The sequence below is a fragment of the Salarias fasciatus genome, chromosome 15 (assembly GCF_902148845.1).
Source record: "Salarias fasciatus chromosome 15, fSalaFa1.1, whole genome shotgun sequence".
Classification (NCBI taxonomy): Eukaryota; Metazoa; Chordata; class Actinopteri; order Blenniiformes; family Blenniidae; genus Salarias; species Salarias fasciatus.
The window spans coordinates 17,102,380-17,126,380 of record NC_043759.1 but is presented as its reverse complement, the minus strand read 5'-3'; the positions used below and the strand labels follow the sequence as shown (position 1 = coordinate 17,126,380).

The 24,001-nt window shown below is 44.0% G+C and overlaps 1 protein-coding gene across 1 annotated transcript; it reads right to left on the bottom strand.

Moving 5' to 3' along the window:
- Positions 1–1,772: 1,772 nt before the first annotated feature.
- tagapb (T cell activation RhoGTPase activating protein b) lies at positions 1,773–20,924 on the bottom strand. The gene is made up of 14 exons (XM_030110586.1): positions 20,810–20,924; positions 17,984–18,069; positions 11,208–11,378; positions 8,531–8,695; positions 7,123–7,164; positions 6,461–6,545; positions 6,317–6,370; positions 5,933–6,002; positions 5,554–5,705; positions 5,013–5,174; positions 4,810–4,919; positions 4,176–4,362; positions 3,655–3,736; positions 1,773–3,501 (listed from the first exon to the last, which is right to left on the bottom strand). The coding sequence occupies exons 1-14, from the start codon at positions 20,882–20,884 to the stop codon at positions 2,381–2,383; spliced, it is 2,562 nt and encodes an 853-aa protein (XP_029966446.1). The 5' UTR covers positions 20,885–20,924; the 3' UTR covers positions 1,773–2,380.
- Between the last annotated feature and the right edge of the window lie 3,077 nt (positions 20,925–24,001).

Sequence of the window (24,001 nt, the reverse complement as noted above, 5' to 3'; positions counted from 1 at the left end):
TACACCCATCTTCTGGATGTGCACGGTGAAGCGATACATGGACCCATAAAAAACACAGTCGATCGATCGTCAACACACAAAGCTATAGAACAGACACATAAAAAAGAAGATTGATTATTTTGAAAAAGATCTGATGATGTGAGGGTGAAGATGGCGTGTTTCTGTCCATAACGACCAAGTAAAGCGTCCTTCAGTGAAGAAGAGAGCTCAACAAGAGAGAGCTGCAGGACAAAAACATGCTATGAAAACAGATTTCCAAAGAACAGAACTATTGAGTGGTGGGGAATATGAGAAGCATCAAAAGGAAATTATAATTAAAAAAATAATTCAGATTTAAACTACAGGACTGTTTAACATCATAATGGTGATGGTTCCAGACTGGTGAAAGTGTTCATATCGAGGATTTTCTCAAACACAATTAATAGTTTAAAGAATAAAATCTAAATATCTGTAGCGTAAAGAATAACACTATGCAACATTTTCCTCACTTCTAGACTTGGACGAATCAAAGAAAATGGTCATTATGACATTCAAACTTTTCTTTTGTGTCTTCGGTGAGGAAACAGTGGATTTGTAGGTAAAAATGTCCATTTTTGCAGATTTCTACTTGCTAATTAGGCAAATAAAGCAAACAAATGACACAAATTTGCTTTTTCTTTCCAAATACCTGATGCATTCCAACATACATAGGGTTAGGGTTTAGGGTTTAGGATTAAGGTTAGGGTTTATTTTTAGGGTTAGGGTTAGGGTTAGGGTTTAGGGCTAGAGTTAGGGTTTACCCAAACCAATCGCCTCAAACCTGAAGCAGTGAGTTGACTCATTTCGCTCAGTTCTCGCCACGTCACAATTTAGGCTTGAACCAGAGCATAGCCAACGCAGATGAGGCCTGCATGCACTAATCCACATGTATTCTGCACAATACTGCAGAAAATAGAAATATCAACGTTAACTGGACCCTGGTTTTAAATGCAAAGTTTAAAAACAAAACAAATCTTTTCCTAAACTTTAAACAAAAGAAACCAGGAATTAAACACTTTCAACCAAGGGAGAAGTTTCCTGGTCGGCGCCTGGGTTGACTGTGAACATCAGAAAACACAGTGGACCTGCAGCTCAGACCATGATGTAGCTTTCAGACCCAGATGAGACCATTTCATGGTTAAAGAAACATTTTTTTGAGCTGATGAGATGTTTAGGGGCGTGACACCATGACTTCCCTTTTTCACAATATCTGTGATAATAATCTGTGAGCCACAATGACCCAAATTTCAAAAAATAAAGGCTTGAAATATTCACTGTATGTGTAGTGAATATATATATATATATATAATACTTGGATTTCAACATTTCAAAATTGGAGAGAAAAAACATTGAACTTTTTCATGACATTGTTTTTGTAGAAATTTTTGTACTAATCATTCAGTGCTTCTTAAAGGAAGGAAACAAACATTTTAGAAAGGAAGTGAGCCGCGGGTGGCATACACTGCGCAGTCGGTCGCAGACAAGAGGAACAGTAATTCAGAGAAAAACCAAATCCGTCCATGTGACTGCGTCTGGTTTCCTTCTTTTTTGTGCAACAGAACACACTGTTCTCTCATTGAAAGCCTTCATCTGCACTTAGGCAACACATCGAGCAAAGATGAAGGTTTTCTCCTTTATTTTCCTCCGTTAATTTGTCCCCTAATGATTTGACGGGAGAGTTTTTCTTGTCCATCAAACCGAACGTTATTATCAACTCTTAAAAAGCTTTTTAGAAAAAAAGATCACACATCAGACACTATTATTATCTCACTTTATTTACAACGCAGTTTAAAAAAGAAAGCATCATTAATGGTCAGAAAAGTGCTCTTGTGTAGTGAAAGAATAAGGCGACGCACGGTAAAGTGCACATAGAGAAACACAGACATCACGCTCTATACAAGACAAAGTGGCAGCATGGGTCACTCTGTGAGCATAGCTTCATTGTGATAGACTAAATATCTATCGTGTTCATTTAATACTCGTACTCTTAATGGCACTACTGGGGACGTGCGACCATGAGCATGGCACACAAGTGGAACGATGGAAGGACTGGGGGTGGCTGTGGCTCAGCTGGGGCCGTGGGTCGTCAGGAGTCCGATACCGATCTCACTCTGTTGCTGCTTCCTAAAGGTGTGTTTACACCTCTCAGTGGAGAAAATGTGGACTTATGGTGTGAAGAGGTGGCAAAAGGTGCTAAATAAGTCAATTTTCCAAGTCTCTTCAACACAGCTGCTGAACGTCAAGAAATACTGGCGAGACGGTTCGGAGAGGAGGAACCTCTGAAGGCCCCGAAGAGGAGGAACTCGGAGGAAGCGTGCTGTTCCACTTCTACAGTTTGAGTCTTGCTTTGTGCAGATAGAGTTCACACGTACGACTCCTTGGCGTAGGAGAACTCCTCGAACACGGGGTGGCTGCACCTTCGCGACACGGCCTCGTGGCGGCCCGCCGAGACGCTCTCGGACATGGCTCTCTGGCGGAAAGGCCGCCGCTCCTCCGTGTCGGCTGAGCCGTGCGCCGCCGCACCGAAGTCTGGACCGAAGCCGGACCGGAAGTCGTAGCTCACGGAGGAGGGGCGGGACCTCCTCTCCAGCTCCACGGCGTCCTGAACCGTCATGGTGTGGTAGTGGGGGGGGAGACCGGCGACCTGCATGGCCTGCTCGTACGACGGGGGGCTGGACGGCCGCTTGCTGTCCACGTGCTTGAAGACCTCGACGGCCGACAGGGGGCGGGGCTTCTGCAGGAGCTCGGCCAGGGGTTCCGCCTCGCTCTGGAAGTCCTCCCTGAGGGTCTCGCAGGGGAAGGGCTTTTCCTTCTGACAGTCTTTCTTCAGGCTGCTCCTGCTGAAGCCTCCCAAGCTCCGAGTCCTCATGAGGACCTTGGCGGCCGCCCTCAGCGACTGCGAGCGCCGCTTCTCATGCGGTCTGGCAACGTCCTGCTCGGCCTCGGCCCCCTCTGAGGGCCGGGTGGCGGGCTCCATCCGTCTGGACGACCCCGGTGACGCCGCCGGAGAGCTGGTGAAGACCGAGCCGTCCGACTGGTTGGAGGCGGCGCTCTCCAGGGAGGAGCAGGAGCAGTCTTTGCCCATGAAGGGCAGAGGGTCCATGTTGGAGCTGCTGCTCAGTTTGGGGAACGACAGAACCGAGTCGGCCCCCCGACGTCGGAGCAGGAAGGAGTCGTCGGAGATCTGCTTCTTCAGAGGCAGCCCGTCCAAGTCCCGCCTCGCCACGGAGCAGTCTTCGTGGCTCCGGGCGTGGCTGCAGAGGCTCTCCGTGTCCGCCGAGAAGAGGATGATGGGCTCGGAGCAGCGGCGGTTGAAGGTCGACGCTTTGGTGCTCGAGGCACCGTCGGACATCCACGAGGGGCTGAGAGAGCAAGACGAGGAGGACGAGCCGTACTCCTCGTGTCTGCTCCCTCCTGCCTCTCCGTCTCCGTCCGGGTCGGTGCTGTCGTACGCCGAGTCCTGATGCTGCGAGGACAGCGAGTCTGTGAAGCAACGAGAAAAGCATTAGTCCCTCTACGTCTGCATAATATGAAGCTCATAATTCAGACTGATTAAGTTGGAAAGCTTAGAAGAAATTATGTGGAAGACGTTGAAACGAATATATCTGTAATGATGTGAGTGAGTTGTGTATTTACCGTTATCAGTGTCCAGCAGATTCGGGATGTTTTCTCCGAGGATCTTATAATTTTCAATCAGGAACTGAGTTAATTCTGTGGCCTGCAGCGGAAAAAATGAATCACAATGAGTCAAATCAAAAATATTATCAAGGTTTGAGTGATGCTAAAAGTGAAAATTACATTCTGAAGAGTTTCAGTTTTTCTAGATCGGCTTTATTTCAAAGCAGGAAACATGTTAGGGTCAAGCAGAAGCTTGACGAAAGAAAGTAAGCGACTGTTGTCAGACATTTGGAGACTATAAATAAAAGCTTAGCAAGGATTTCAAATTGAAAGCATGTAACTACCATGTGAAGAGCTCTACTTCTCTCCAGCAGACATTTGCAAACAAGAAAAATCCAAAATCCGGATCAGCTCTTTTTTGTTTTGACAGTAAACACAAACACTGAGTTTCTGAAACCTTTTGAGGTTTTCTGCACCCGGAAGCACAAAGCTTCGAAGCACCGAAAGCGAGAGCGCTTCATCATAACCAGATTCTCTACCTTCTTCATCTTTTCCTGCTGCTCATCCAGCGGCGTGTCGTCCGGCTGCAGCAGCGTGGGCCCGATGCACACCGCCAGGTTGTGGGCGTCCATCTTGTTGGTGTCGGCGCTCTCGAGGATGTGATGGAGGACGCAGACTAGATGCTGCAGGAGGAGCTTGTTGGGACCCGGCAGATCATCCACCACCCTGATTCAGGGGCGGCGAAAAGAGGAAGGAGGAAAAAAACAAAAACAAACAGGAAGAACATTAACTTGGCGCTCTTTTTTTTTTTTTTTTTTTTTTAGCGGGTCAAACTTTCTTCCTTTTTTTCAAACAGACATCAGACTGAAAAAGGGGAAGTGAAATTTGATAGCGGACACTGGAAAAGATCTGCAAAACTCCACACCGAGAAAAACCCCATTCAGCTTCCAACCGCAGCACCATTCATGAAAATGCCCCAAATTTAACCGTTTATTCTGTGAGCGTAAATAAACTGTAAGAAATCTGTGTTTACACAGATGTGTACCTAAACTGTATGCAGAAGTCAATTGCTTGTGTTTATAATTTTCATGTTGTGGGCTAAAAGTGGGCAGAGACAGCTCTGAAGGTTGAGAACCTCGACGCTAGACTTATTGGCAGGTATCTGGTTCTTACTTAGTGATCTCCAGAGATCTTTGCTCGGTGTCTTGGTTGTCCAAGGCGATCATCCACTTATCATAGAGGTCAGACAGCAGCAGACTGCCGGGAAGCTCCTTCAGGAAACTCTGTGAACGGGAGGAGAAACGTGTTCAGTCATTACGGTTCCTATCGGGAAGATCGGGTGTGACAGTGAAACTGAATATGTAGAGAAAACGTACTTTGAGGAGTCCGACGAGCAGGACGACCGGCTGATCGTCCAGGTCCACCTCGGCACCGCTGTTCAGCAGCTCCCGGACGTCCCTCATCTTCTTGTTGTTGCATGGCTTGCGAAACACTCCCTCTGTGGTCGGGCCTTTCTTCCTGAGCAGCACCAGCAGCTCCTGAGGACGGGAGAGGGGTTTGGGGAGAGGGGGGGGAGATTTGTTAGTGGAAACAAAACCAAGAGGTGTGTTGTAGGAGCGTGGAGGTCGCACAGCAGCGTGGCCTCTCACCACATAGGGGCCTCCCCACAGATCCCGCTGCACATGTTCTGACTCATTTCAACTAGTAGTAGGTGGTTGAAAAACATAGCTGTAGCGCGAGGTGGATGATTGTTTTCTGAAACAGCTAGTAAGTCTTTATATATCTTTATCAGTCAAAAGTGTTACTACTTCATATTTAGATCTTAAGCCAATGTGGCACCAGTGTTCTGCAACGTTAAAAAAGAACCCCCACCCTCACCCTCACCCAGAGATTAAATCTACCACCACATCCACTTACTGTGACTGGCTTGGGGAGCGAGCAGTCGTCCGGGCAGATCTTGCAGAGATCCTGTCCAAACAGCTGAGTCCTGCTGTCTGCCTCAGCCCGGCACGCCTTGCTGATGAAGCTGGGGCCTTTCCGCAGCCTCCTCACCAGTTTCCACTTGGTTTCTGTCGGCAGCAGAAGTTGCTCCATTAAACTTTCGGGAGTTCAGCGCGAGAAAGAGACGCAACAGTCGAGATCTGGGTTTCACTCTAACCAGAGGTCTGATTTCCTTTTTTTCTGCCTGTGTGGTTATTGTCTTTGGTCTCATCTGTGCTCATGGCACACTTCGTCAGGGCCCACCCACCGGCAGCAGCTGCCGCCGCGACACATCTGCGCTTTTCAAAAAACTCACCAGCGGACTGCGTCGGCTTCTCCTCTTGATTATTCAACTGCTTCGACAGGGCCGGGATCTTTGCATCGCCCTGGCAACAAAATAATGAAAAACGCCACGTGGTGATGATAATGCAAGAGGAACAAGGTTATGTAAGCCAGAGCAGAAAAAGGGAGGAGCTGTTACTTCTCTTTTCCTTTTTATCAGTGCCACACACTCTCACTATGCATGCCTTCCGACATGTGACAGATCGAGACTCGCAACATTCAAAAAAACTCCAACATGCGTTGAAGAATCATCTTCTGCATCATTATTTAGATCCTCAACTATGCAGCCTCGTTTAAACACACAGCCCATCAGAAAAACAAGTGAGACTGGTTTGTTTGGGTTTTTTTTTTTACTTACATCAAGTGGAAACTCGATCAATTGTTCCATGCCACCTCCAGTCAGAGTTTTAGTCTGCGAGGAAACAAAAAGAACAAGCAAATGTTTAAAATCTGCCCCGGTGCGTGGATTTCCAGTCAACGCTGGATGAGGGAGCTGACTTACAGCGATGCTGCCGCTCAACACCTTCATGAGGACGTCTGGAGGCGGAGAAGAGCAGCCAGACCTCGCTCTCGCCTCTTTGATGTTTCTGTGATCACAACAAAATGCAGTCGAGTGGGAATCTTCAAACTTTCACATTCAAGTCATTTTGTGGTCGCCTCTCGATTATAACTACTCATTATTCAAAGACGATCTTGACAGTCAAACGCATATCTCCTCAATATAGTTTGTTCAAAACTAACATTTGTAAAATAATCTGAGAGATCATCAACATCTAGTCCTTGAATCCTCAACCCTTAACCAAAGGGTTAAGTGGGAATTACAAATCCATTAATAAATAAATCTGTTATGCTTGTAATACAAGGCAGCACCATCATTTTTCCAGAGTACAAAGTCCAGGTTTGTTGGTGTATCTTTATCCGTCTTTACTTTGTCGAGAGATTATCATTACACAAAAAAAATATACAAAGAAATAAAAGAACTTGGCTGATGCACAGCAGGGAGTCAGCACATTAAAACCAAGTAACTCTGTTTTTAGATCTTCCTTCCCAGCCCTCCACGGCAGCCCAAATTATTCCGGCATTCACCCCTGATCTATCTGAGACTCCGAAGTAAATACCAAAGCAGTAATCCAGTGTCTTTATGAACCGTGTGGTTGTCCTTACCTGTGAAGAGTATCTGACCAGCGTTCTTTCACCTCAGGCGAGCTGTGGGCGAAATAACAGCATGGTGTGAGCTACTAATCCACAGAGAAACGGCGCTGGTGACAGAGGGAGGAATGAAGCGCAGAGGCCGGCCTCAGGCGCTTTATCAACTCTGGTGGAAACAGCGTCACGGGAACAGGAAGAGGCGTCACGGCGGGCCCCGACGCAGACACCTTCCACTTCCTCCTCCCAGACTACGTCTGCTGCGGCGTGTGCCGTCCACCAGTGGAAACAGTACCAATCAGATACACACAAACACTCCCACGTTGATACGTGCACGGCGCGACGGCCGGATTTTTTGATCTTCCAGGACCGAGCTCACGCGAGCCAGATAAAAACGTGTCGCTCTCACGAAACACACACTGAATCATTCCAGGAGTGCCGAGATCCAATCAGACGGCAGCAGCTCGCTCTCACACAGATCAGCAGCTTCTGGGAAGACAATGCCGGCTGAAAACGGCCTCATTATCTGACTGTGATTACTTTAAATGTGGGAGTCGGTGATCATCGCAGACGTCTGCCGCATGCGAAGCCTTTCCCAGCTGACGACCTTTGATCAGGAGCCACAACAGATTCAATCACCATCACAATGACACTTCATTCAGTCTCTCACTCCAGACGACCGTGAGGCAGCGCTTCTCAGGAACTTCACCTTTACAGTAAAGAGCAGGATTACAGTCAGCTGATGGTTATCCCCTCACATGAGGCCTCGCACTTCCCATCTGTCTTGTGATGAGCCCGCAGTGACTTTCTCTTTGCCACTTCTCCATTTTGACTTACAGTAGGTCAGATGATCCTTTTACTACGTGTGGACCTGCAGACTCCACTGACGGCCTCACATGTGATGACAAGGCAGAATCAGACCTGGAAGAGTGTTTTTCCTATCAAATGACTTTCTGTGAATCCTCGTAGTGTTTTCAGTTATTTCAGCTCTTCCGGGCAGCATTTCAGTCGAATCCTGACGGCAACAGGACGGGAATAAAAGTACTGAAGACCAATAAACCAAGAGCAACGACATTTACTCACTATACTAGTGTTCCCACTCAAACACTGAAAACAGCAAACCCGATTCTGTCTGAATGGCTAAACTCAGTGTCAGCGTCTGGAAAGGTCACTAATTAAAAATGAAAGGTGTTGAGCGGACACTGTGATGGACTGGTGAACCATGACCTTCGTACAGTCATGTGAGACCGTCTCCAATAGATGAATGGCGGTACTGAAAGAGAGGCTAGAACTGAAACTTTCATTTATTGGTGCATTTTTACTTTCTTGATCAAGTTAAACAAGAAGAAAGCACATGTATGAGCCAGTTTTCCTTCCACCAGTTAAACATGCGTCTGTATTTTTGTGTATGAATCCATCTCCTTACCGGAAACACACCAGGCAGAAGGTGAGGTCCCAGGCCAGGAGCAGGGTCAGCCTCAGGTCCACGTCCCCCACCGCGCCCTCCTCCTCGTCTGGCTCATCCTCGAAGTCCTGAAGCCAGACGTCCTGAAGGCTCACTCGGTGCTTCAGACGGTAGCTGGCAGTTGACCTGCAGAAACGAAAGAAAAAACTAAAAGAAAGTCCTTTTTTTTTTTTTTCAGTGTTATTTTCCAGCTGACCCTCCAGGTTTCAGTTCCACACAGTTCACACTCAGTCCACACCTCAACATCAGATTTACAGGGACTAAAGGAAAGTTTGGGGTTTTCTGTTTCTGAACCACTTTGTTCCTTTGTAGAGCTGAAATAAAAAGCACAAGTCGGAGCTGCGTTTGAAACTGACACACAAGCAGGCGTGAAAAGAAAGGACGTAAACGTGTTCAGTAATTCTCTCTTATCAGATGAATGGAGGATTGATTTTCATCCATGAAAACATGGAGAACAACAGTGTGGAGGCTCAAAGTGACGGAGAGAGACGGAAGAATCAAGGATGGAGAGAGAAACACCAGCTTATGCAAGAAGAACGTCAGCTTAACAGTAAGTGTTGAACTGTTTCAGGTCGGGAATTTGACTCATTTTTTTTAAATTTTCTTGTGTGGCGATATATGAAAAAAACTATTTAAAAAAATACATTTTGAAAAACTGTTTGTTTCTAATGTGGCTCTGACATTCAGCCAAAAATACAAAAGTATTTTTGAGGAGTATTCTTCTTGAGGAGAAGTACAGAAACCCGGATTAAAGTAATACTACCTAGTGAAATATCATTGAAAACATTTATTCTGTTCAATCTATTTAGATTCGATTTCTTTTGCTCAAAATATTACGATGTCAGGTAACTTCAAGGTGAACATTATTTCCAATCATGAAAAATTCACAGTCTTACTGAATAATCATCATTAATTAAGCTTTTATTTAATATTCCTCATCCTGTCATTTCAAAGTGCAGTTCAGTCAGTATTTTTGCAATATGAATGTTGCATAATTGAAACTGCTATAATGATATAATGATAAAGCTATGATATACTCGTATGTGTATACATATATACATAGAAAATAAACTACACAAAAATGTAGTGAAGACAAGTGAAAAGCTCTGAAACACATTTGTTTTAATGCAAGCTGTAACCCTATCCAGCAAGGCAATGAAACTTCTCTGTAAGTGCTTCAGAGACAGTTTCCACACATTTGACAATTGCAACATTTACAGAGAAGAGACTTCTTTTTCCCGCCGCTCGTCCACACGGGCAGATGAGAAGAGTGACCCCCACTGACTTCCTCTCCTTTTGCCGTGGGCCGACTGGAGGGAAAAAGAGTGCAAACGAATGACGACAGACGGACTGAGCTCGGCGACCCAGGAGTTGTGTGCAGTATGTACGATGCACAGAAATGACGCACTAATGGGGTGAAGTTCCAGAAAATCTATAGGAGACGAGCATCATTTATTGGACATGTGCACTGTGCATCGATTGTGTACACAGCTGTGACTGTCAACACAGAGGATGTTGGACTGATTCATTATTTTTGAGCAGATTGCAGCAGTGCAGCTCGTTTAAAATCACTTTCTGAAAGTATTCACTTCATGTTGTAAGTTCTTGGAAAGAAGCAAAAGAACTACAAATTGCTCTGGTTATGTTTGGAAGTTCTGGGTGTTGAGGTGACGTTGTGCTCAGATGGCCTTCTATTCTTTGATTGAAATATTAGTAATAAACACATCAACTCTGGCTAATCCATCCACCTTCTAAACCGGTGTGAAGTTCAGGCTCAGTGGGTGCTAGATCTCATCCAATTATTAAACACGTGAAGCTTTTTAAAGGTCAATCAGTCTGTTTTATACAGCACTTATCAGCCGGAGAGAATCTCAAAGCACAAACACTTTAACGTCATCTACGTAAGGGTTTATATTCTGAATAGAAAAGAATTATGCACCAAAGACAAAATTGGTCTTTGGCTCACCAAATGAAACACATGCGCAAATGAAATTTGATACATACGAAAAAAATAACCATCAACTATTGAAAAAAGCTTGCATTGGCTGCATATTGTATTGTATGTATTAGCTGTGATCCAAACCGCATCGATCACTTTTAAATGGGTTAAGAAAATAAAAGAGAAAAAGGATTTCTTGCACATTTCAATAATCACATTGTCACGTATCTCATTGATAGATACTTAGATAGTTGACAAAAATCTGTAAACAGGGTGGACTTCTGGGAAAAGTTTTTAACAATCCCATAAATTTCTATGAAATTAAACCTTCTCTTTTCAAGGAAACAAGAAACAGCTGGGAGTGACCATTTCTGTGTCAGTTGAAAATAACCCGAACCGAAAGAGGGATTCTACAAACTGTTGTAGATTCTTCAGCGTGTGTGACCCCAGTCAGGGGAAACCACCCAGCTTTTGTCGTCTGTTATTTTCAAGTCACGGTCACTGTTTGGAGATTCCCTAACTGTTTCTGTGTGCTCTCCACTGATACACACAAACACTGTGCTTCCTCTTTCGCTTTCCTCTCACAGCTATACGTCCACGCTCAACAGAAAGTCACAGCATCAGATTTACATCCTATTTTTCTTACACGATGAGTATTTTTCTCCTGCACTGATTTCACTGTCCTGTAATGTGTCTTACTTGAGTTTAGCGAAGACGATGACGTCCCTGAAAAGGAAGAGGTGCCTCTGGCGGGTCTTGGAGCCCTCAGTCACCTGGACGCACTCGTCCAGCAGCAGCTCTCCGTTCTCGCTGCTGAGGCCGAGGACGAAGGGGCTCTGCTCCGCAGACACCCAGCAGGGAGCCTCCTCCCTGGACGCAGACAGAGAGAACCCACCGCCGGAACAGTCGCATTATTCAGCCTCCTCCTCAAATTTACACATGAGCTCAAAAGCATCCTACATCATTTGTTATTGTTAAGTAAAATCTGTAAAGCGTCAAAAAAACACATGAATATTTGACAAATACATGCCTTAGCTTAGCTAAAGTTAGCATAAAACTCAAAATAGCATGAATGTATAAAATTAAGAAAAAAAAATCATTTGGTACAGCACTTTCCGCTACTCTCTTCATTCCTTCCTTCAAAAAGTTCCCAGTTTTGGGCAGTTTTCAAAAACTTGCATTTTCACTGACTTGGAGCGCCATTGTTGGGTAAACAGACAGTCAAAAATCCAACCAAAGTTTTCCATTTTCACTTGAAGCCGTTGTGTGAAGAAGACGCTCGTTTGAGTTAGCGTTGCTTAAAGTGACACTAAGGAACTTTCAGTTTTCGTTGATTTTGGCGGCGCCAGTGGACAAAAGCGGTAGTGTTTTGCCTGAACGAATACCACAGTTCCCATGAGGACCAGCGCGTGGCGTCGTAAAATGCTGCTCCCGGTGGGCATGCTGTTGGACTGAACTCGCCTACATTTGTTTCCAGTGGCTGTGTGAAGGACGGATAGTGACGAGGTAACGAATCTAAAGGTGGCTAAACAATGTTATATCATGATGTGACGCATGCCATAAAGCAGTCCGCACATTTGGAGTTTTTAGTGAGCAAGGTTCCTACCACCCTCCTCACAGCTGCTTAGTCCAAGTGAAAGCAATACCGACGCCCTCAGCCCGTGACAGAGGGGTCATTCAACTAGTTTTAAGTCGATGTATCATCACAAAAGATATTAAAATGTTTTATAAAGGTTGAAAAGTTCCTTAGTGTCGCTTTAAGCTGGCACGCTGATAAAGAAAATACAGAAGATATTACAAATATGAATAAACTGACATCTAGCTTGAGTTAGCTCTAATCTCCAAAACGCATTTAACTAAAAAAAATGATGAAAAAAACTAAACATGTATTAATTTATTAACATTTATTATTATTTGTGTGAGCTCGGATTGAGCTAACACACTTTATATTGAACAACAGAAAGTTTACCGAATACAGTTAAAATTGGTAGAAACTGATGAGAAACACAAGGAATCTGATTAAATTAGAAGCATTTTTTTAAAACATAAATATAGAAAATTTCACAATAAAGATAAAAACTTTGAACAAACGTATAAGTGGCTTTGGTTGGCGAGTCTAACTTGGCACTAATTTTAAATAGCATTGATGTGGCACATTTTCAAAAAAAACATTACTTCTATCAAAACACAGTACAATATTTTTGCAGCATATTGAGCAGAAATCAATAATTAAATAAATGTTTATGTTATTCAGGGGAGTAAATAGGTTTCCTCGTGACACACATGAATAAAAATCAAATATTAGTGGAGGATGAGCGGCCAGAGCAGGGCCAAGTGTCATGAATTATATAACATTGGATGTGTGTATCAGATTGATCACACACTAGTTTCGCATGGAAACACACCAGGTGGGTTTTTCTTTTCACTTGAAGATGAATGTGAACCGTTACATGTTCTGCAGGAATTTTAAATGAATTCACTTGAAACACATTACATTAGTTTTTAATGAGAACATTATGAAAGCAGAATTGGTATTCAAGAAACCGCCTTGCAGTTTCTACAAAGTGTTCATCCCAGGGAGACGGAGTCCATCCTCGAATCGTCTGTACCCACTTCATCCAGACGAGACATGGCAGGAAATCATCCTCACAACACACACAGATCTCCGTTCCGTCACACATAGTCAGAGCGCAGGTAACTCTGGCAGAAACGGTTAAAGATCAATATTTCAGCCCCTCTGTAATGACTCCCTGCAGCTTATTCACACTTAAAAAAGAAAAAAAAAAAGGATTCATATACCTTGGCTAAGATTGTAAAAATAATACATGAATTATAAATAGTTAATCAAACAGTCCGAGGTCAATCCACAATACGCAGTAAGAGTCAGAAATCTGAGAGATCACTGTGTAGCCATTCTGAAAACATAGGAGGCGGTGCGCAGTTGAAGGAAAAGGAAAAATGCCAAATCGTGGATAACTGCGTTGCATTACATGTGACCATTCGCCTCGCCTTTTACACTGTTTAAAGCTGTCGTGTGTGGCAAGCTGCAGGAAATTCCATCCCGAAACACCTTTTATAAGAGATTAATTCACCCACTGTCCACGACGATGCGAGATGTAAACGAGATCAGAGCGAACTGTACAGGAACAGAACGCCGTCCCTACGTAATGTCAGACATCCCTCCGCCGACTCTGCACAACTGTACGACATCGGTCCGTGCTTTTACGAGAACATACACACTAAATACACATAGTCAGTCCACCTGCACGGCGGCAGCATCCGCCAGTGACGACACATCAGTGCACAAACACAAGGTTTGTCATTTTGTTCTTTCTTCAACGAGAAATCGCTCCTCGTACAGCTTCGTGCCGTCGCGTCCTGCGGTCTGCGGCGATCCGCAGACCTTGGTGGATTCAGGCCTTGAGTGTGAAAGAAGCACATGAGCAGGGATGTGATGATAGATGATGAAACAATAAAAGAAATACAGAACCAGCAGGTATTACGACTGTAAAATTAAAGATAAAGTTCCTGGAAATAACATCCCGTAATTGTTTATGCCCAATTAATATTTTTGCAAATGATACTAAATGAGTGGAGGGGACTTCAACACAGTGGATCATTTGAAGCGATTAAAGCAGCTCAGTCGGTGTCTGCATCGACCTAACCTGCACTCCTATTATTTGTTCTATTCCATCTGGCGAGCTCACGTTTTTCCTGCCTTTAACAGACACGCCGAAGTGTTCTGAGAAAATCTTTTGTACCGTTGAACAAACATTCTTGAATCAATGCCTGCAAACGCCGCCATCCTCCATCAATACCGCAGGTAGAGCAGAGCCGAGCTTTAATTAGAATAAAAATGTCAGATCTGTGTGCGAGTACATCTCCCACCTCGCCGGATCGATATCCCATCAATAATATGATCTAATTTTATTACACAGGAATAAACTTGCCTTAGCGCACTAAATGAAGTCTGGGTTCTTATTTAGCCTGATCAAAAGAACAAATGAGTCGTGTTTGTGGCCGATAGGACCTCCGAGAGCAAGAAAAAAGAAGAAAAAGATCAATGGCTATGTTCGTCTTTACTTTATTACCGGACAGGTAACTTTAATATCAGATGACATTTATGAAAACCCTTTGCTGGGTGACTAACTGTTTGGTTTTCTTAATAATAACAAGTGTGGCTGCAACATCGATGTTGTGTTGTGGGTCAACATCAAGCTGTCGGAGCGGAGAAGTGAGAGTTCGTTCCCAGTCATTGTGAAACCGGTGAATAAATTCAAATTTCTCCAGCGCGGGTACTTTCCCCGCTACACCTCCTGCGGTCTGCTGAAAGTGACACATAAAATCCTGGCGCACACACACACACACACACACACACACACACACACACACACACACACACACACTGCACGATCCTTCATAAACACTTTCTAAACAAAACAAACCGTTAAAAATGGAAGCAGTCCTCGGCCAGCCGCTCCTGTCGATGCTGTGATCACAAACCAAATTTACTGAAAACGTACTGTCTGTTATTTTTAACATTAAAACAAATTTAACATTGAATTTCTCATCAGCATAACAGAGAATAAATAACATCACAAACTAAGCTGCAGACTCAGCTATTTGCCTAAAGTCTTTCTATTTCTGGCGGGTTGTTTTGCGTCAGCGGCATTCCCACCGTGGTGAAACTGACGCCCACAGCGCCTGCCCCCTCATCAAGGAAATGCATATTTTGCTTTGAAGGACTCGCCCACCCTCTGCTCTGGTGGTCTTAAAACGACAGCAAGTTTTGGGAACTCGAAGAGGTTAAATGTCAGACAAATGAGAGGAGGTGATTATGAGCCCACGCCACCAATCTGATCACGTCTCATACGCCCTGGAGGTGTTTCCTGGCCTGATCAAAGCTGGAGAAACGTTTGACAGTTGATGACAAACTTTTCTAAAACTGTATCATTTCCTAACTGTGAGAATCTGGATTGTTCATTAAGACAACAGTGAGGGTTCTCCAGCAGTCTTTTTACTCGTCATGAGTAATACATGTTTCCATCCGTACTGCTTACAGTAAGTGAAGATAAGTAACAGCGATCATGAAGAATCACATTTAGTGTCTCAGGATGCAAAATGGAATTTTAGTTCACATCAACTCTTGTTTCATGATGGAACAAAACAGTTTCTCTAAACCTTAAAATAAAGCATCTTGAGTTTATGGTTGAGTAACTTACACTGTCCCGCCATAGATGGTGTTATATATGAGATCATACCACTCAGCAATTTGGATTGTACCAAACATTCTACCTCACGTTAACATGTCTATCATGCATCAAATGTCTTGATATTCTTTCATCCAAAGTTTTCTTGCCCGGTTCTTCTTCATCATGTTTCTTTTTAATTGTTTAATTGCTACAATGCATCGTATCTTGTCTTCCTGCGTGGTGTGTGTCGTGTTGTGTTTTTATTTTATTGTATGCACAGTAGCTTAACATATAGTACCCATCAGATTTATCTTATCGCAGCTTCCCGTCTCATATCATACTGCCGCACATAGTCAGATACGATGCTGCGTTTCATTTGGTCCATTAGAATACATTTTTTTTATTTTGGTGGAATTCAAGTCTTTTCAAATATTGTTCAAAGCAAGACAAAACACACTGCCAGGAAATATCTAAAAAAAAAAAATGTTTGGGGATCAGGAAGGAGGATACAGTCATAATCTAAAACTGTGCACAAATGTAAATCACTTCAAAAGAATGTATTTAAAAAAAATATGTTAATGATGAACAAGTACAACAAATTTTAGATAACATGCACGTCTCATATTAGCTGTTGGTAAGATCCTGAAAAGCGTACGATGTCTGTCTATTGGTGGTTTGCATATGTGCATGTATGCATTGAATACACGACCATACGCACAGCTAATAATAGCGGTTGCTAAGATCCTTTAAAGATCACATCTGAAAAGAGTTACTTGTCAATTGGTGGTTTGCATATGTGCATGCAAGCGTTGGTACACATGAATAAATACACAGTTATTATATTAATATTATTAATAGCTTGTAATATAGGTAAACCTTTGTAGTCTGCCTGTGGTTAGTAGGAATATCATATGTCCAATTCATGTTGATAGAGTATGTAAGAGGTTCGGTTTGACAAGCGCTATTTTACACGCACACACTTGTGTTTGAAGCTTTATTCCTGAGGGAATTGTGTAGCAACAACGAAATGATTTTGTAAATGAGAGAACTTAGGTTGGACTTTATAAGTTTTTTTTTACTTCTTCCTACTCAATTTGAGCAAAGAAGTTTGATACTGTATTGTGTTTATATTATGTTATTTTGGGTTGTTGCTAAAAAAAAAAAAAAAACCCACAAATGAATGAATGATTGAATAATTCTATATGAAGTAGTTTTGATTTAAAATTGCTTAACTCGGCCATCGAAACAACATTAATAAGTCTGGTAATCAATATTTGTTGAGTCGTGAAAACCTCTAAAACCCCTCTAAAACAAGATGCCCATAATAACAGAGTGTTTTTATGAATAAAAACAAAAGATGCAGCTTTATATTTGATTTTTAGTGAGAAAACCCAGGTGGTTTCATGTGTAGTTTGACTCTCTATGTTTGTGGTCTGAGTTTCAAAACTGTGCCGTGTAAATCCCCTCAGGGACATCTGTGTTTGTGGGCAGCAGGGTGACGAGGTGAAGTCCTGATCTGACACACTTCAATATTTTTGACCAATCAGGGTGTTGTGTCTGTCTGCTGGAGAAGAATTCAGTTTTTTGTTGCTCCTGTGTGCTACCACCTGCATGCCGGAGGCCAAATCGAGAGACGCCCGCTTTGAACAGCTGCAATGGCAGCAAGAGGCTTAACTTCTCCTTCAGCAATTGTTCACAAACAGAGATTTACAGCTTGGTTGGTGAAATGTCAGCAGTTTTCCATGCTAATTTTCTGACTGTCTGTGATATCATAATTGAGTTTTTACTGCTGCATCTCTCCGTTCACACTCTCTTCATCAGGCACGCCAGCGAGAGGTGTGGATATATGTCTACCAAACATGTGACAATTGGTCAAGTGCATCAATCTGGCCTTCTAAACTGACTGTCAGCAGCTGCAGTTCCTAATTTGCCCACTAGGTGTCACGCTGTTCCGATAAGAGTCGGTGGTAAAATGCTGTTCGGTGAGAAACGCCTCCCTTATAGCTGTCAGCATCAGCATCAGAGCATGACGTAAGTTTATTTAAACATGTAAGAAAAAAAATAGCATTATTCAAGAGAGATTTTTTTTCACATGAATTTTTCAGGTTGTTCAGAAAGAGTCTGTTAAATTTCAACATTTGCACCCTGAGCTAAAGGATGAGGTATGCGGTTCTTCCAGCTGTCAGTCGTTGACTTTTGTCCCACTAAAACACTGGTATAAAGCATTTATTGATCAGATGAAACTTTGACAGACTAATAAAATGTCTGAAACAACGTGCTCACCTTATCGGAGACCAGGACATCCCCAGCGCCTTCCCGAAGACGAGCGACGGAGCGGAGCGTCTTCTGTGAGCCAGATGTCTGAGATGCTGCAGGTCGACAGAAAGCAGAAGCATCCTGGATAACGGACCGCTAAACATCACACTTTTCCTTTACATTCGTAATTCTGCCTGTTCGCCTTTGTTTGGAAACACAATAAAATATGAATTCAGTCTGTGATTTAACATCAGTTCTACAACCTGTACAAAGCGTCACTGTTATGTAGACACTTTTATTTTTAAATACCTGGAAGTTCTTCATGCTCGTTGATCTCAATACACTTACACTAAGTTTAGTATTACATAATATGCTTTAATGAAAATAGCAATAGGTTCACTCTCCAGTTATTTATTTTTGTGGCATTTCGAGGCATTATTCCCCTGAACCCAAAAGATTTTAATTTACGCTTCACTGGATTGTACAAATCCACATAATGACATTTCTTAAGAATGCTGAGCACAAGCAATGAACACAACTTAAAAAATAATTATATTCATTTAAATAATGATTACGGCAATTTTATTATAACATTTCATGGAATTCCAAAGCATTCGTGGTAAATTCTTCTTCTTTTTTTTTGAAAATGCTGAGAAAAGGCGTCCTACTGGAAGCCGTCACTTTGAAGAAACGCTCGCTTGTTAATTTTTCCCAGCGGGAAACAAGCTCCCATTCACACGTCCACATTTGTTTGCTTGTGCGACAGAAAACAAACAGGCCGTCCATCCCGCTGCCCTCGTCCTCTAATTGCCGGACGTGTTGAAAAAAGTGGGTTAAGTGGAGTTCAAGATGAGAGAGGGGGGAAAAAATTCAGGACGAAACAAACAAAGGCTGGAACAGCGGATAAAGCGTGTGTCTGGACACGGAGGAGCAGGTCCACCGGGCCGCAGTATTGACTGATCAGAAGGTTTTACTCTGCTGTTCGCCTCTTAAACTGTTTGTCCTCACAGCTGAATTCATGCTTGACATTCAGCGCAGCTTTTCTTCAATTTGAATTGTTACAACCCAGGAAATGTGTTGAAAATATCCGCAACTTGCCATCAAGGCCTCTTCGGTGGGAAGGGAATCCACAAGTGTCATCAAAGGCCTGACCTCCGTCTGATTAAAGCCAGAGCCAGTGAAATCCTTCCAGGCGCGAGGGACACATCGCTCGGGTTTCTGTGGCCACCGATTTCAAGGCCTTCGCATGGAAACCAGCAAGAATGGGAAAGATAGAGAGGAAGACACTCACAACATTGGGTTGGCTTTACTTCTCTAGTTTATGTCAGGAGGCAGGGGGCGGAGCTATCATGATCAATGAGATCGTGGAAATGCACCAGTTTTTAAACGTGGATTTATTCAGGACAATCTTAACATGGAGGCTGAAATAAAGTATGGAGACGCAGAGCTTTCTGGCGCTGTGGTCTGCAACCGAGATGCAAAATGAGTAAGAGGGAGCTCCTCAGATGAAGGAATACAGCAGGATGTCTGCAGCAGGATACCAGCCGCTCCTGGACCAGCTCCTCTTCAGAATTAAAAAGATAATGAAGGAATAAGCTCCATTCCCATGAGTATTTCAGTGCTCGTGCACTCACTGAAAAACTGCGTCTTTAAAATGAACGGAGTATATTGTGACAGATCTGTTGTTTTGGCCTCCACTGGTGTGTGAATGTGTGTGTGAATGGGTGAATGTGTTAATGCAGTGTAAAGCGCTTTGGGCTCTGTCAATGCAGTGTAAAAGCGCTATATAAGTGTAGACCATTTACCATTTGATTTCCTGAACAGATTCCTACCGGTGAACCACCAATGCCTGCATGCACGACATGTATTCATGTAAGGATTTTAATGTTTTATATAATGGATTATTAGAAAATCCTTTGTAAAATCACAAGTTCACGAGCAGCGAGCAACCCTATAGAGTCAAAATATAGGGTTAGACTATTCCTCTTGTTCTGGTCACTCTCGGGCAAAATTAAAAAACTAGTTTTCTTCAAAGTCGGCTTTCATTTTGAGCTTCGGGTCAATAATCAACATGCCGAAGAGACTGGGAATCTCTGGTTCTTCCACACATCACTGAGGCTCTGGTATGAACAAGGTTCATCATAACACGGGTCATAATAATACATTAAATAAAAAAAAAAAACTCTCACGGCGCATAACATTGAAACATTTACAATAATAAACGTTCACCGTATAGTTTATCAGCAGTTTTTCTGTTGTTTCTTTTTCTTGCCTTTCACTCCAGAAATCCATCCTTCTAATGAACAGGTGTTGTGGCTAAAAGGAGCTCCCCCTTGTGGAGGCATGTGTGTATCACACTCAAAAAAATCTAGCTTGAGCAAAGTGGCCAAGCACATCCACACAGTTGAGATGCTTAAATACAGGTAATACGAATTTATTGATATAGATATCTTTCTGTTTGTGTGAGAGTAGAAATAAGCCATAAAAGTTTTCAAGGATTTTCAGATTTTTTCACCGCGTGTCTGTATATTTACACGAGTCACAAACATCTTTATAACATGACAACAAATCAACACAGGGTCCAGGTCTTGGTCGGAGCATGAGGCGAATAACGATCCTCTCTGGTTTACACTCATTAAAACTGACACATGCTGTATAATTTTAACCTCGGTGTTTGTTGTCTGAGCTCTTCACCGCAGTTCAGTCAGTTTTATCACACGATAACTGACCCTTCACCCCTTTATGTAACCGTGTTTCCAGAGAGAACGGGTGAGCCGACAGCCCGCTCCTCCAGGTGTCAGATCCCCCAGACGGGATCTCTTCCACCTCTGCCGGTGTCGGATCGATACTCACAGGACGCAGTGAAGCTGCAGCATCGTCGTAGCTTCCTCTCCTCATCACCGCGGCCCTGCTCTCCGGAGCGTCCATGCTGGAGAGAGCCCACGGCCCCCCGCTGGCCCCCGGCGGCCCGAGCTGGTCTGTGTGGCGGTGGGTTTGAACGGCGTGCTGCGGGCCAGCTGGGAGAGCGAAAGCAGAATGACGACAACTTTCTCTGAACTGCTGCTAATGAGGGTCTCAACAATGGAGGCCTGGCAGCAACCGCCCACTTCCAGAGCCTCCCCCCCCCCGTCCGTTCCCCCTCGTTCCCCCCACCACCTCCATCACAGCCTGTCCTGTTACGCTCCAGTGGGGCATCGCTCTCCCATAATGAGATCGCCGCGCCGCCGCCACGGCCCCATTTCCAGGCTAACGAGGGCGAGATGCCGTGACAGAGGAGCGGGGTCTCACCGATCGGCCCCCGTCCTCAGGTTCTACAGAGGGAGGAGAGATGAAGGAGAAGGGAACTTTCAGCCCATCTTCACATTGTAATAAATAAATGATCCTCCAGCGCTCAAGCTCTCATGCTAGCTACGCTGTTTTCAGGTGTTTTTTTTTTTGCCATTAGGCGGCCAGCATTTTTAAAACGTTGCCGTGTAAACCTGAAAGTTTTCTGAAACGGAAAAAAATAATGATAAAATGATGTGTTTTCATGTTGTCTGGTAAAAAGCACCTAAATCATCTTCAGTTACGAGGAAATGACTGTTTTCTGAAAAAAACTCCACTCAGTGACTTTTCAGCCACTTTCAGCTGAAGCGTCAATAACAATTCAAACCACATTTACACCTGCACAGAACGGCACTGAGAACAAATGGCAAATCCTGCTCAACAAATAAAAGACATTCTCGACAGTTGTGTAAAATTTAATAATTGCATTACCGGTAATCTACTTATACTCAGTCACATTTTACCCCATGTTGTATCCTTTGATACTTGCAAAGTATCAAAGTAAAAAGATATATCGGTTTAAAGGAATTGAAAGATATAGTTAGATACAGACACACGGTACAGCTACAAATATGTATAGATATAAAGATCCAGAGCGAGATATAGAGAGATGCACAGAAGATATGGGGACACATATGTAGTACATGCAGAGACGTATACAGAGATGAAGAAACACACAGAGATTTGGATTCACAGAGAGAATGTCGTAGGTTTTGTAGCGACCGGCCGAGCCGGCGCATTCCATCGCTGCTTGAATAACTTCCACTCCTGCTAACATCTCTGAGCGGAGCAGAGACCATCAAACACAATCAGCGCTGAACATTTCGCTCAGCAGCCAATCACAGCGCAGCCACAGGCACACCTCTCGTCCCACTTCCACACACACACACACACACACACACACACTGAGCGTTCGTACACCGTGTGTGTGTGTGCGTGGGTGTGTGTAGACGAAGAAGAGGTGTCACAGTTGAGAGGGAAACCATTCGGAGGCTGTCAGGACCGGTAACGACGGACGCCTGAGCTTCTCTTCTCGGCCTCACTGGAGACGATACGTCAACCTGCAGCTGGTCGTGAAGCACGAACCAACAAGCTGCTCTCGGCAGCAGCTGCGAATTAACACCCGAGTTCACACAAACCCAATGAGCTCAAAGATACCAACACCAAGAGAGAGGAGACGAACGACGTCTGTCTCCACCAGACACACGCCTCCTTACTCTTAATGCACAGGTCACAATCGGACATCACTGAGAGCGTCACGTAAACCGCAATTTTTCCAGTGTTCCTCTGTGTGCAGCAGTCATTCTGGAATGGATTTGTCTGGATGTGGTGCTTTGAAGAAAAAAAAAAAACTCATCAAAAAACTCATCTCAAGGCCTCAAAACTTGACCATTGTTCGCTCCGACCGAAACACTGCCGCCTAACCTTCACCTCTCTGAGGAAGACGGACAATACCAGGGAGATGGGAAGACGCTGTTCTGCCCTCCCACGCCCAAACTTTTTAAAAACATCTTGTTCCGTCTGATCCACAGATCGTACAAGAGAAACACTTCCCACTTCCACGCCTGTCATCACTCTATTAGAGAGCGCAAAAAAAGAAAGGGAGAAGACTTGACGCATCCGCGACACGTCAGCGTGACACGAGGCGGCTTGGACTTTGGGCACAAACATTCAGTCAGAGTTTTAAACTCCCCACTTTGTCCAAGAATCATTAATTAAGTCTTCTCTGGCAATCTGGTTGGAGGAGGGAGGGAAAAACACCGCGCTGCTTTGTGGCTTCGTCCATCAATGCCGCCTATTGTGGAAGAGGTTACGTAATCAGCGGCAGACACACAAAAGCCCGGGTAAACACCCCACTGCTTGCCTTTAAAGACCCTCCATGCCGAAAGTCTGACAACAGTAAATCTAACCGCCGTGTGCTTGAAGGGAAAACGTCTCTCTTTGTCACGTCCGTCGTATCGATCCGGGCTGTCATTGCCGTTGTGAGGGAGTTTCTGCGTGCGGCGTGATTCCCAGAGAAGCCGTGAGAGTTCGGCCCGGGAAGTACAGATGTGTACACGCGTGCTGGATGAAATCCTAATGAGGCAGCCTGCCGACTGATCACGGCTGGCATTTACGCCGCACGGCTTCAAAACCGCCTGCTGCTCACGTCGATAATGCCGTTATTCTTTCCTGCTTTTGAAAAAAAAAAACAAAAGGGTGAAACAAGTAGAGAAAACAACTCTGGCACAACGTGGTCATCCTCAACAACTGTTGCTCTTGTAGCTGGCGGGCAAACAAAACAGGAACTTACGGACAAACGGGGCAGATTGTACATTTTTTTTGGACAGTTTCAATAATGGAACGGTGAAAAATGCCGATGGACGTCTGGACACTTCTCGTCAATTCCACAAACGAGCCGCAGAATGCCTGAGCGGAGAGCGCAGAGGCGTGTTTCAGAAACGAGAAGCGCAGCTGATTAACATGCATGAAGCAGTTCAGTCATTTAGAGGAGAATTAGGAGATGAGATGAAAGCAGTTGTGCTCTCCGGGGGGAATTTTTATTTCCTTTCATCTTCCCGATTCACGAGCCGATCGAACTGTGGACTGAATAAAAATGTGAAGGACTTTCGCCGTCGCCCGCGCGGCGTTTCTACATTCTTATGAATGAATGTTCTCCAGCTGCGGAACAAAAGGATGAAGTGTTGGATGTAAATGTCGTTTAACTGAAACTCATCATTT

Coding starts and splice junctions, on each gene's coding strand:
- tagapb (XM_030110586.1), bottom strand. CDS start 20,884: ATGGACGCTCCGGAGAGCAGGGCCGCGGTGATGAGGAGAGGAAGCTAC. Junction 18,070..20,809: donor CTGCAGCTTCACTGCGTCCT/GTGAGTATCGAT, acceptor GTCGACCTGCAG/CATCTCAGACATCTGGCTCA. Junction 4,363..4,809: donor AGATCTCTGGAGATCACTAA/GTAAGAACCAGA, acceptor CCCCTGAATCAG/GGTGGTGGATGATCTGCCGG.